The sequence below is a fragment of the Peromyscus eremicus genome, chromosome 11 (genome assembly GCF_949786415.1).
Source record: "Peromyscus eremicus chromosome 11, PerEre_H2_v1, whole genome shotgun sequence".
Lineage (NCBI taxonomy): Eukaryota > Metazoa > Chordata > Mammalia > Rodentia > Cricetidae > Peromyscus > Peromyscus eremicus.
This window is the reverse complement of record NC_081427.1, coordinates 41,157,398-41,169,451: the sequence shown is the minus strand read 5'-3', so window position 1 is coordinate 41,169,451 and position 12,054 is coordinate 41,157,398. Positions and strand designations below refer to the sequence as shown.

General features: G+C 49.0%; 1 protein-coding gene across 1 annotated transcript in view; it reads right to left on the bottom strand.

Moving 5' to 3' along the window:
- Positions 1-11,404, bottom strand: part of Map3k1 (mitogen-activated protein kinase kinase kinase 1) — a 64,200-nt gene extending 52,796 nt beyond the window's left edge. The window contains exon 1 of the mRNA XM_059276759.1: positions 10,890-11,404. Coding sequence (XP_059132742.1) covers positions 10,890-11,404 — 515 coding nt within the window. The remainder of the gene's footprint in view (positions 1-10,889) is intronic.
- Between the last annotated feature and the right edge of the window lie 650 nt (positions 11,405-12,054).

Genomic DNA, 12,054 nt, shown 5'->3' with positions numbered 1-12,054 from the left:
ATAAAGAGAAAACTGTAAAGCTTTAAAGACAGTGAACAGAGAAGTTTAAATCAAACAGTTCAAAAGTTTTTATAGCACAGCACTGATTTCCACAAATAGACACATTTATTTTTAGTAGAATACCAATAATGCTTTATTTCAAAGAGAATAAACACACACACACACACACACACACACACACACACACACAAATACCTCACTGAGGAAACAGAATGAGCATTTAGATAGAAGTACTCCACACAGTGGGAAAGCACATCTGGGGTATTAAATGGTGACCACGGGAGGGAGCAGGTGTTCAGTGGGTAGGGATATGGATTGGCAAGAGGCAAGAAAAGGCTGCATCCCAGAGCATCATCTACACTGCATCCCAGAGCATCTACACTGCATCCCAGAGCATCTACACTGCATCCAGAGCATCTACACTGCATTATCAAGTCTGAGCTTCATTTTAAGGATGGAGAAAAGTCTGACGGGGGTGAGGGGTGGAGGGTGGGGGAGGGGGGCTGCGTTGACAGCTGTGGTGGTATGGTGGAGGGGGCAGGCCCACTCAGGGTGAGCGAGGTTGATGGTGTGGAAGACAGAATGAAGCAGAGCAATCAGGGAGATGGTGGCAGCATTTACCCAGGAAGGCACCTCCCAGGCCAAAGGCTCATGTGAGGATGGAAGGGCTGGGAGGACAAAGTTCAGCACCCACAGAGGACTTGCAGTTCATGACAGGACTATCATCCCAACCGGGGGAGCTACCCAGGTGACGGCCGGATGCAGAGCGCCATCACCAAAGCCAAGACCTCTCAGACACCAAACCACCACCATGGATGAGTCAGCAGAATGCCCTTGTTTCTGGGCAACAGCTGGCTTTCATTCTATCTTTCACAGGGCATTCTGAAATTTGGTGATCTAGGAATGGGGCACTCCCACCCCACCCCGACCTCAAGCCAGAAAAAAATCTGAAATACATGTTGGGAATTTTCAAGTACATTGAAAATTTAATAGATGGTAAGGGAAAACAATTTTTTCTTACCCAATAAACAGTGCTGAGACATTTAGCCAGCCATTTGAAGAAAACAATGCTACCTCTTAAAATAAGTCACCTCTTATAGTTCAGATGGGTCTGAGATTTAGGTTATTTTTAAAAACCAAGAAAATATTAATAAAATAATAGTAATCATTTATACAGCATTTAGTTTACCAAGCACTTTCTGAAAGAGCCACACAAATGTGAGTTCTTCCAGCCGTCCTAACAACTCTGAAGTAGACTTTACAGCTACAGCTACAGCTGAGGAAAAGGAGATAGGAAGTAATCTGGTTGACTACTTTCCAGCTCCAGTGCTCCAGTGTGAAAACCTGACTCACACACAGCGTTTGTATCCTGCACTACTACATGCACACCCTGGAAGGCCTTTCTATGACCTGAACGTAGAACTGAAATATGAAAACAAACTTGTAATGAGTCTTAATGTGAAAATACTATTATCAATCTTTAGTCATAATACAAAACAAGAAAACTGCAATAAATATTACTGATATACAAAGAGTACTTAGAAATCAATAAGAATAATAGTTTTCTTCCATGTGTGAAATGAAACACAAAAGCAGGTTAAATTGTCTAGAAATACAAGATGGACACTTATATTCAAAAGCTAAGACATGCAAATTAAAGTGAGACTCCTTCTTCCACCCCCCAGGTTGATGAAGATGGAAGATGAAGAACTACTGTAATTATATACGATATTGATAAGACTGGAAAATGGTCACTGTTACCTACTGTGAAGTGAATGTAAACTGGCACAATGTTTTACAGGGCAATCCAGCTACATTATTACATTATAAATACACATGACCTTTGACTCAGTAATTTATGCCAGTATATTCATTTTATGAAGCTAAGGGCACAAGTATATAAATATATATACTTATTTGTATTAATTTATATTTTATATATATGGTAAGTCACTAAAGCTTAATAACAACTCAAAACAATATAAATGTCTAAAGATAATAAACTGTCTAATTAATGAAACATTATTTGAGACTATTATGCAGTCCTTAATAAACAGCTATGTTTATTAAAAGTAGCTAAATACTGCCAAGGAGAAAAGGTAACTTCTACAGTGCTGTGTATAACAAGACCCCATTTGTTAACGAAACCGTTAATGCGTCAGTTCTTCTGTTGCTTTCCAAAGGACTGTCTTATCATTTTATTGATGAAGTTTACTTCTTTCAATTGTGACTAGTACCAAGCTCCGGAAACATGACAAATGCCATGAGAGCCTCACTGTGATTTAAACAGCAGGGAGGTGCCAGTATACTAACTAATAAAACATTATTTCCAAAATTCAAAATAAAATTAGATTAAGACACAGAAATGAAGCCAGGTGTGGTAGCACACGCCCTAGAACTTGGAAAGCAGAAGCAGAGGGATTTAGCAGAAAGGCTATAACTGAGTTTAAAGCTAACCTGAGCTATATAAGACGGCCCTATGTTCACGCCCCACCCTCCCCAGAAGACACAAAACCCCTTTCAAGAATCTGGCTCAGGGGGAGAGCCCTTGGCTAGCACGTAGGAGACTTGGGCTCAATTCTACAGAAAAGAAGAGAACATCCATACTGATCGGCACATCTTTTTCTGTCTGTCCGTCCGTTCACTTTTCTTTTCACAGCCTCTGAGCATGCTAAGCGTGCTTTATGACTGAGCTACCTCCCCAATCTGTCACATCTTTCTAAAAATCTAAGGTCCAATAAAAAAGTACCAGTTGAAATCTTGAAAATCAGTAACAGATATAGCCAATTAAAATACTTTTAGGAGGGAAAAGAGTAGAAACGGAATACTATCCTATCGTAGAACACATACACAATTAATGTTTTGCAAGTAACTACATCATTAACCTTCAGTAATTTACCCAATCTGGTCAATGCTGGGAGCTGCAGCCAAGTGCCTGACCTGTGGAAATCTAGGGGAAAGGTCGGGATATACTGGTGGCAGCTTAATGCTTATTATTATTTCAAAGAAATTGCAGGGTTTAAAATGACCCAGACCAACAAATAAAACAAAGAGGTTTTCCCACACGGAGGATCCACAAGGTGTTTCTAAGGGGCAGAATCGACTTTTATGTCATTCTGAAGCACACTTCATTACTCATCATCTAGGCTTGCCACCTGAAGCATTAAAACATTTTCTAGAACTATCTGAGAAAATTTCTGTATACATGTTACAAGCTCTGAGATGACCGACAGATGAAAACTTTCAATAAGAAGCCATACTTGATTCTTATTTAGAAATCAACGTGATTTTATACCTAGATTCCATTCATTTTGCAGGCCAGGAAAAACTGATGCCCCAAATCGTGATGTGGGATGATGCTATGATTTAACAGCCAACCCTGTCTACCCAGGTGGAGCTAACTGTCCCAACACCAGGCAGCCCTGCCATACCTCTGCCATAAAGGAACCTGCCTGCTGCCTGCAATGCTCACACTGTGCTCCTTTAACTACTGTGAGGCACGAACACCAAACAACCAAGACTGCAACACCCTAAGCAAGTGTCGGTCTTGCACAAACGCCCAGACCTGTAAAATCAAAGGGCTTCACAATCCACCCTTCCCCGCCCCGCCCCCTTTGGATGCCGGGGCCTTCTCTCAGTACTAAACCGTGTTCTAGGGAAGGGACTGCTGGGTTCAGTTACTGCCTGTCTGGTTCCTGTTACACAGGTCCACGGCGCCTGAAATCTCATACAGTGCTTGCCTAGCAAATCTTTTCTTTAAGGTGAAGGTGAACTTCTACTCATCCCAAAGTGACTTACCAAGATTATAAATCTTAGAAGCCAGTTTTCAAAGACAAAAATCCTGAAAGTATATCTTAAGTTTAAACAAGGTCCTGAGAACTTGGTAAAAGAATAGTTATATTCAGGCCCAGTACTCTTCCTTATGGGTGAACGTATTCCTGTGTGCGTCCTCAACTCCCCAGTAAATACAGAAGAATCTTGGGCACTGAGCAAACTCCTACTTGAGCATGACCAGGTAGTCTACAGCCACGTGCTCTAGACCACACTGAGCTGACCTACTTAATGGACGCACCAGGCACTGTTACAAGTCCAGAAACTTCCCAGCCAGCCTACCAGGAACCTGTAAGCCGAGTCTATGCTTTTCCTGCTCAGTCCTCCTCTCGGCTAGGTCATAAACTCCATCTGACCAGAGGGAAGAACAGAGGATCCACTTGTCTGAACACGCCACGGGGCGCTCTCCCTCACGTTCTGTTTCAACACAAGCTGCCAACCGTTCAGTACGTACCCAGCACGTGGCTGGGTGCTCCGTTCCCACCCAGCCACAGCCCTGCCCACTCAGGTCACGTGGACTTCTGGGGCTAGCAGTCATTCAACAAAGGAGTTAAATTTAAAATCTCAAAATGTCAACAGTGATGCCGCAGACACAAAAGCCAGACAGGGCAAGTGGAAGGCTTCCCTAAGAAAGGGGCAATGGACTAAGATTTCCACAGTGACCGCCTTAAGGCCTGAGAGAAGAGTGCAGACAGAAGGGACATGAAAAGCACAGACCCCCAGCAGGAGGCAGTGTTCGGAGTTTGAGGAAATGAAGGGGGGGGGGGGAGCCCAGGGTACAGGGTGAGCCAGGATGGACCTGAGAGGCAGCGACCCAGCCAGACAGGGACTCCTGAGAGAAAGTTATGGACTCATTTGTTCTTTATTTCAACGAAAAGCATCAGAAAGCTTTTGGACTTGATAGAACTCTTTTTTTTTTTTTTTTTCTTCTGGAGGGAGGAAGCCAAGGTTAGGTTTACATTTAAATGGTCACTGAGGCATGTAACATGGAAAGAAGTCTAGAAGGGCGGGAGGGGGATGCTGGGTACTCAAGAGGCCGGTCTGTAGGTCTATGAGAGATGGTGGATGCCTGAACTAGGGAGGCCAGGCACCTGAGAGCCAACAAGGCTGAGGGAGAGGGAGGCAGGTGCCAAGGAGGGCTCCTAGGTCCTCTCTCTGCATTTAGTGAGCGGAGGGGTTAGCAGACGGTTTGGAAAGAACAGCAGGTTCGGGTGCAGTCTGCAGTCCAAAGAGGTCACGACCAGGAAAACAAACTTCAGAGTTATTCTGAATGGCCAATGTAAGGAGACAGAAGAGGGACAGCTAAGGGCCACCCTGAGGACTTAAGTCTAATGTCCCAAAGGTAAGGACAGTCTCCAAGGAAGAACTGCTAAATTGTTTTATAATTACACTTAAGTTACTGAAATGTGCTGATAATTGTTTTAGCTTTGACATTGTAACTGCCAACATTTCCTGTGACTGCTTAACTAAATACCAGCAAACTGCTGCTCCACACCAAGCAAGGTACAAAACATAAAAATTCATGTCGGGAAAAGGGATGAAGAATCACGGTCCTGATACGATACCTGGTATTCAGAATGCTGTAGGACCTGTTTGAAGACTGATAACTTATCAGTTAATGATTACTTGAGCCACCCAGAAAGCCAAGCTCCCACCTGCCATCTAGTATCTACCCCCCCACCCCCCACCCCCGTCACCCCACACATGCCCTGGACAGATACATGTCAAACTAACTTGCTTATTTCACTAACTAGCACAGTGTAAACTGTACCATGCGGCTCCAGAGACTTCCTCTTGAGTCTTCAAGAGGTCCAATGGCCACAGTAAGAATTCCCAGCTGACAGCCAAGTACTTTAAATGTGTACTAGTTAGGACTTCAAAACTTCTGCTTAGCATTCTCTAACATCTCAGTCTATAACATCGAAGTATCAAGCCAACAACCCAAACTCGGACAGTACAGCACTCCCTTCCACACAAACATACCGGAATCCACTGGGCTGCACCACAGGACAGCAAACAAGACAGGGCTATCATGATCCCCTTACGCCCTGGAGCACATCTTGCGTTCCCCTGCACTGTGTTCCTAAGTATCAAGAGCTGCGTCTACTAATAACAAGGACTGAGTTTTAAAACCAGTGCTGGCAGATACTGAATTTCCTGCTCCCATACGCTCATTTTAATTTTCTCTTTGAACAGGGAAAAAACAAAGCATGCCTGAACTTGCAGCTTTGTCTACATCCCTCTAAATCAGAGCAGGCTGAGGGTATGAACCAAGTCTGTATCTACTCACTAGCGCTGGGACCCAAACCTGCCGAGCGTCTGTTCTGAGAAGAGACGGAAACCGGAGGAAAAGAGCAAATGCCAAGCAAGCCAGACGCAGGAGAGGGCAAACGCCCATCTTTCCTAGCTACTGACTTAGACGGCTGGGTAGCCAGTAACTGGCCTCAGGGAGCTGGGAAGGTGTGGCTGTATTCACCTAATGGTGTGGGTGAGGTTCAGAGCACTGCTTTTAGCCAGTCTGTCTGTCTCTTTCTGCACTTAACATAGTATGGTGAAACATGTTCCCTCTACAATCCACAAGCTGAAACAGGGGCTCTGTACTGGTGACCTTTTTTATCAACCAGACCACTGTCTTGCAAAGTTCATCTACTCCGAATGAATGAAATCTAACACAGTGAGGACACTATTCTAGCTTCTCGGTCCCCTCTCACTTATGATTTAATGCTGCACAGATCTAAGACACATTCAACAGCCATCATTCATTCTCTTTTCTGAAGTGGTGTGTGGCAGGGGAGCGGAGGGGCACAGATAGTATTTACTTGTAAAATACTTGCTCCCGCGCAAGGCTGGGTCACAGAAATGTGTCATAGCTGTACAAGCAGGGGAGAGTCCAAGCCAGCCCTCCCATGACTCCTACTGAACAACTCCCTTTTTAAAGTTCATCAATTAACTTAACAACGAACTTGAACACAAGAATGGAAACAGCAAAAACGAATGGGAGGAAATGGGCAACGGAGGCAGGCTGACTGGGGTTGAATCCTCTCTTGTCTGCTAGCTGAGTGATCATGGGGTTTTTATATCTCCAATTCATTTTTACCTCCCCAAACAGAAATCCTCATGCCTGAGAGGGCTGCAGTGGTAATTGAACAAGGTGGCCTACATAACCTGCCTGCCACACAGAAGGCAAGGAAGGTGACTACGTTAAAACATACACATCTGTCTACATGGCCAGCAAGTGTGTTCAGCCACAGGTAAAATCCTTATGTTTAGCAATCTGAAGAGGACCGGACTACCTTCCCCACTTGGGTGAGTCATTTACTTTCATTCCGGCCCTCGCTTCTTTCATGATTAAAAATGTTCTCAAATTATTTCTTAAAGACAACTTGGTTACTTTTAATATTGCACATTTCAGTGATCAAACCTAAGGCCTTGCTCATCATGCTAAGGGCATGCATTCTTCTACCTCTGAGCTCCGAGACAGGCTCTTTTTACATTCTTAAGCAACTCTAACTTTTGACTTTTAAAGATGCAGCAAGGCCAGGACTAAGGGAGACAAGAAGGTCTAAAGGACAGACATGACACATGTGACGCCAACAAAGCACTCCTCGGGGAAAAGTGCAAACGCAGGGCTCAGAAGCATCCTCCATGGACCAAGCCTTTCCCAGGCCGTGTTTTCCCACTTTCTTCCACACACATTACCCACCTCTCGCCAAGCAAGCACCTGGAGCAGAGAATGCAAAGGCGGGTTATACTAACTTAGCACCGTGGAATGCCCCTCGCTTTTCCTCAGGATAACCCATTCCCCCTGACTACTTGTCCCTCATCACTTCTTCCTTTGGAACTGGCCATCAGGGTCAAGGACAGAGCAGCAGACTCAGCCTGGGCAAACTGTAGCTGGTTTTTTTTCTTTCCTCTGGTTGAGAGCAACACAAGAGCCCTTTCTCTGCACATTCTGAACTCTTCAGGGCCACAGTTCGGCGACCATTTCCAAAACATGCCACACACCGTGCTTGGAGTCCCAGCTAACAAAATGGAGTCGTTATAGTGTATTGGAAATCATATAGTGAGGAATGCTGGCTAGCCAGTCACTCTTGCCAAGATCAGATAGGAAGAGAAACAAAAGCTGGCAACCACTCTCGCTCCGATATTTCTCTTCCAGAATCCTATTTAATAAGGTTAATCTTTTAAAAATACAGTAATTTCCTTAGCTGGTTTAGAACAAAACCTGGAGAGAGTTTCTGAGTACAGAACCCTAGGAATTCACGCCAGGCTACCTTCTGGGGCTACTGCTACCACTTGAGAGAATCATCCACTCAAGGTTTGAAGGGACTTATTTTTAGGCTTATTATTAATGTTCTTATACCTCCCTTCTAGCAAAGGGTCAGTTATATTTTTAGCCTAGCAGCTTCTGAAAGGAAGTGAAACGGAGGCCCCTGAGGAAGCCAAGGCGGCTTATGAAATATCTTCAGTTTTAAGCAACGCTAACGTTAACAAGCACGGCCTATCTTGCTCTTTCACGGGGCAGCAAATTGATAGTGTGGTGGAAGCTACAAAAATAGGATGGGGTAATTATATCTGCCAAACTCACAACAGCCCGCTCAATGGAGAGCAACTCTGTAATTTCTCTTCAAAGGCGGTAAATAGGAAGAGAAGCCCCTCATTCTGGAGTGTAAGGAAAAATCCCCGGCCCTTGGGCGCCACTTACAGGCACAGACGGTCACTGCCCTCAGCCAGTTACTCCTCGGAAGGGGAAGGGGGCAGGCAGACACACAATCTTTGATTTTAATGAAGGCCCCATACATTATCGTTTACAGATGTGTATTTTCTACACTTTCAATTTTTAGACTCCAATTTGGAAACTGGATTTAAAAAAAAAAAAAAGCAACCCAACAAAAATGATGCAATCGGTCTTCAGACAGATGGAAAGGGTCTTCAGCCCTTTATTTACTACCACTGAGAATAAAACCACAAAATATTAGTATTACATTTTCCTCTTTAAAGTATGAATGTGAACTACTTGGAAAGGGGGAAGCACTGTTCAACTGAGATTTTATATGACTGCTTTATAACCATTTCCCCAGGACTCTAAATGATAAAACAATAAAGCATTGTAACAGGAAACACAAAACACACGGCAATAATTCCGTATACCTTTTCTTTGTGATAGAAGCTTTATACCAGCAGATCTGAAATTTCAACCTAGTGCTACAAAAACGGGGGGGGGCACTATTATTTCAGAAGTAAATTTAAAAGTATATTTTAAAATATAGAGAAGCAATATTTTACTGCAAATGAAACTTTCACGTATGACATTCGAGATGCACCAACAGCATTCTCGCTAACAGATTTTATTTTTAAAGACTCCTGTACAATTATAAGCCACTTCTCAAAAAAAAAAAAAAAAAAAAAAAGAAAAAGAAAAAAGAAAAAGAAAATGCAAAAACGAATCCCAGATTACTCAGTCATTCAGTTCTACCTGCCTTCACCATGGTCCTCTGATTTCGTGTCCAGAGGCAGCACTAAAGTTCTATGGCGTTCTTGTAGTTGTTTTTATACTACACGCATAGGCCATTATATTGACTATAATGCTTAAGTGAGGCAGGCTTTGTCATATAAAAAAAAAAACAGGTTTCATAGGACTAGATAAAATTAATTCCTCAAAGCTGGAGTTACTTTTTTTCTTCTCTCACCTGCAGACGACCTACAGTAACAGTTGCCACCTAAGATTTATTCTGGTTAGGTTTTCTAATCCTCACAGCAACAGGAAACCCCATAGGAATGTATCCGCTGTGTACACCGAGAGCTGCAGAAGGATACTGCCTACCTTCTTCCCACACTGCCTGCCGGAGTACAGACGGGGCTCAGCATACTTTTTACTACCAGGGGGTGGGCGCTGGGGGAGAGAAAACCGCCTCCGAGTAATAAATGGACCGGGATTTTAGACAATCCACTGCACAAAAAGGCTCAAATTACTTTAGATAACTAACCGAAACCAAGGATTCCTACTGTCAGATTCGACACACAATAAAACACTCTCCACCCATAGTAAATGTCAAGAAATTCTACCGGGCCACCGGGCGACGATCACGAAAACACACCTAAGCGACTTCACACATCCGTCCAGACTTTAGGCTTTTGTGTATTTTTAATCAGAATTAAAAAAAAAAAAAGTATCATCTACTTCAAAGAATTTCCTTTAACAGAAAAATTTCCAGTAGTCAAAAAAAAAAAAAGGGTGAGGCCAAAGAAAGAGCCGTTGGTGTAAACTATCTTACGCACATCCTACTTCGGGGGCACCGGAAGACCCCCGCGAGCGAAGCCCGCAGCCCCGCACCGTCCCTGTCCCCGGCCACGCAGCGGGGCTGCGGGGCGCCGCCGTCCCCACCGCTTGGAAACTGAATGGCTGACACATCCGGTCCTGGATCCCACCGCATTCCGCCAAACGCGAACTTCAAAGGCGAATTCAAACTCCAGGCACCAGGCGCTCTCGCCTTGAGAGGTGCAGTAGGAATCCCCAAGGACACGCAGCCACGGGAGCCACGAGTCCCCGCAGACCCGGCCACCCCGGCAGTCCGCAGCGTCCGCCCGCGTCCATTTGACAGGCGTTCCTCCCCCCCCCCCCCCCCCGCAGTCCCCGGAATCCCCCGGCCGCCGCCCCGGGGCGCGCCGCCTGCGCCCGGCCGGGTACCTGGCGGCGGGCGCGCGTCCCCGTGGGGCCGAGGGGGCTCTTTCCTGTCACAGCGCGCGGACCCACCGCCGTCACCTCCGCGGAGCTCCGCGTCCCTCCCCACTCACTGCGCGCCGTGGGGCTCTCACGACCCTCGGCCCGGCCCCGGGAGCCCCGCACCTCGGCGGCTCGCACGCCTGTCACATGTCCGCAAACAATAACAAAACTCTCCCGCACGTTCCCGTCCCGTCCCGTCCCGGGCGCCGCCCGACCTTCAGGGCTCGGGGACGCTGGGGGCCCCCCCCACGAGCGGAGCCCCGGAAGCCGCGCTCCGTGCTCGCTTCATTCATTGCCCGCCCGACCTGCCCCCCGGCCCGGCCCCGCCGCTCACCCGGAGGGGGCCGCTGCAGCGGGAGGCTCGGTCCCCGCGGGGCTCCGGGCGCCGCTGTCCCGCGCGGCCGCCAGCTCGGCAGGGTGGGCGCCGCAGCGACTCGCCGCCGCTCCGGGGGGCGACGATCCCGCCGCGGGCTGGAAGCCGCCGGTCCCTGCCGCCGCGTCCGCGGGCTCCGGCGACGGGGAAGTGGATGGGCAGGGCGGCGAGGCGGCGAGGAAGAGCGGCGGCTCGGGCAGCTGGTCCAGCTCCACACTCCGCACTTTGCGCAGCTGCCGCCGCCGCCAGTCCGCGCGCTCGCGGCCCGCGCTGCCCGTCTCCCGCAGCAGCCCCGCGCCCGCCGCGGGCGCGCCGCTCCCCTGGAGAGCTCCGCCGCTGCCGCCGCCGCCGCCGCCGCCGCCGCCGCTGCCACTGCCGCCGCCCGCCTCGGGGCTCGCCGCCGCCGCCGCCGCCGCCGCCGCGGCGCCCGGGAATCCCGACGACGACGCGCGATCGCCCGCCGCCGCCGCCGCCATTTTCTCTCGCGGGCTACATTCGCTCGTGCCTGCGGGGGAGGGAGGGGGCGGGGAGAGCGCAGGGGGCGGGCGGAGCGGCGGCTGGGAGGGCGGGCGGGCGGGCGGGCGCGCGCTGCGCCGGGTGCGCGGGCGCGAGCGGGGCCGCGCCGCCGGGGTCCCGGGAGCGCGCGGCGGGCGGGCGGCGCGGGCGGGCGCCGGCCGGTCGGCCGGCGGGCGGCGCAGGTGGGAGGGCAGGGGCCGCGCGGGGCGCTGTGTGCCGCGAGCCCGCTGCGGCCAGGTAGTGCGGGGCGGCGGGGGAGAGGGTGTGTGTGTGTGTGTGTGTCGGGGGGACGGGGACGGGGACGGGGGACGCGCGGCTCGGCGGGAGCTCGCCCACCCCTTGAGCAAGCAGCCATCGGGGCTTGAGTCGGCGGCGCTGGAAGGGGACGCGAGCGGGAGGACTCACAAGCCTGTCGCTGCACGCGCTTAGCGGCCAGCTCTTGGGGACCGGAGAGGGGTGGGGTCGGGGGGACGATCCCCCGCGCGCACCGGCCCGGCCCGCGCCCGACGCGCAGGTGGTGGCGCCCGGGACTGTCGCCTGCCGCAGACTTAAAAAAAAAAAAAAAAGAGTCGTTCACCGGAGGGACGCGAAGCCTTCTGTTAGGAAAGCA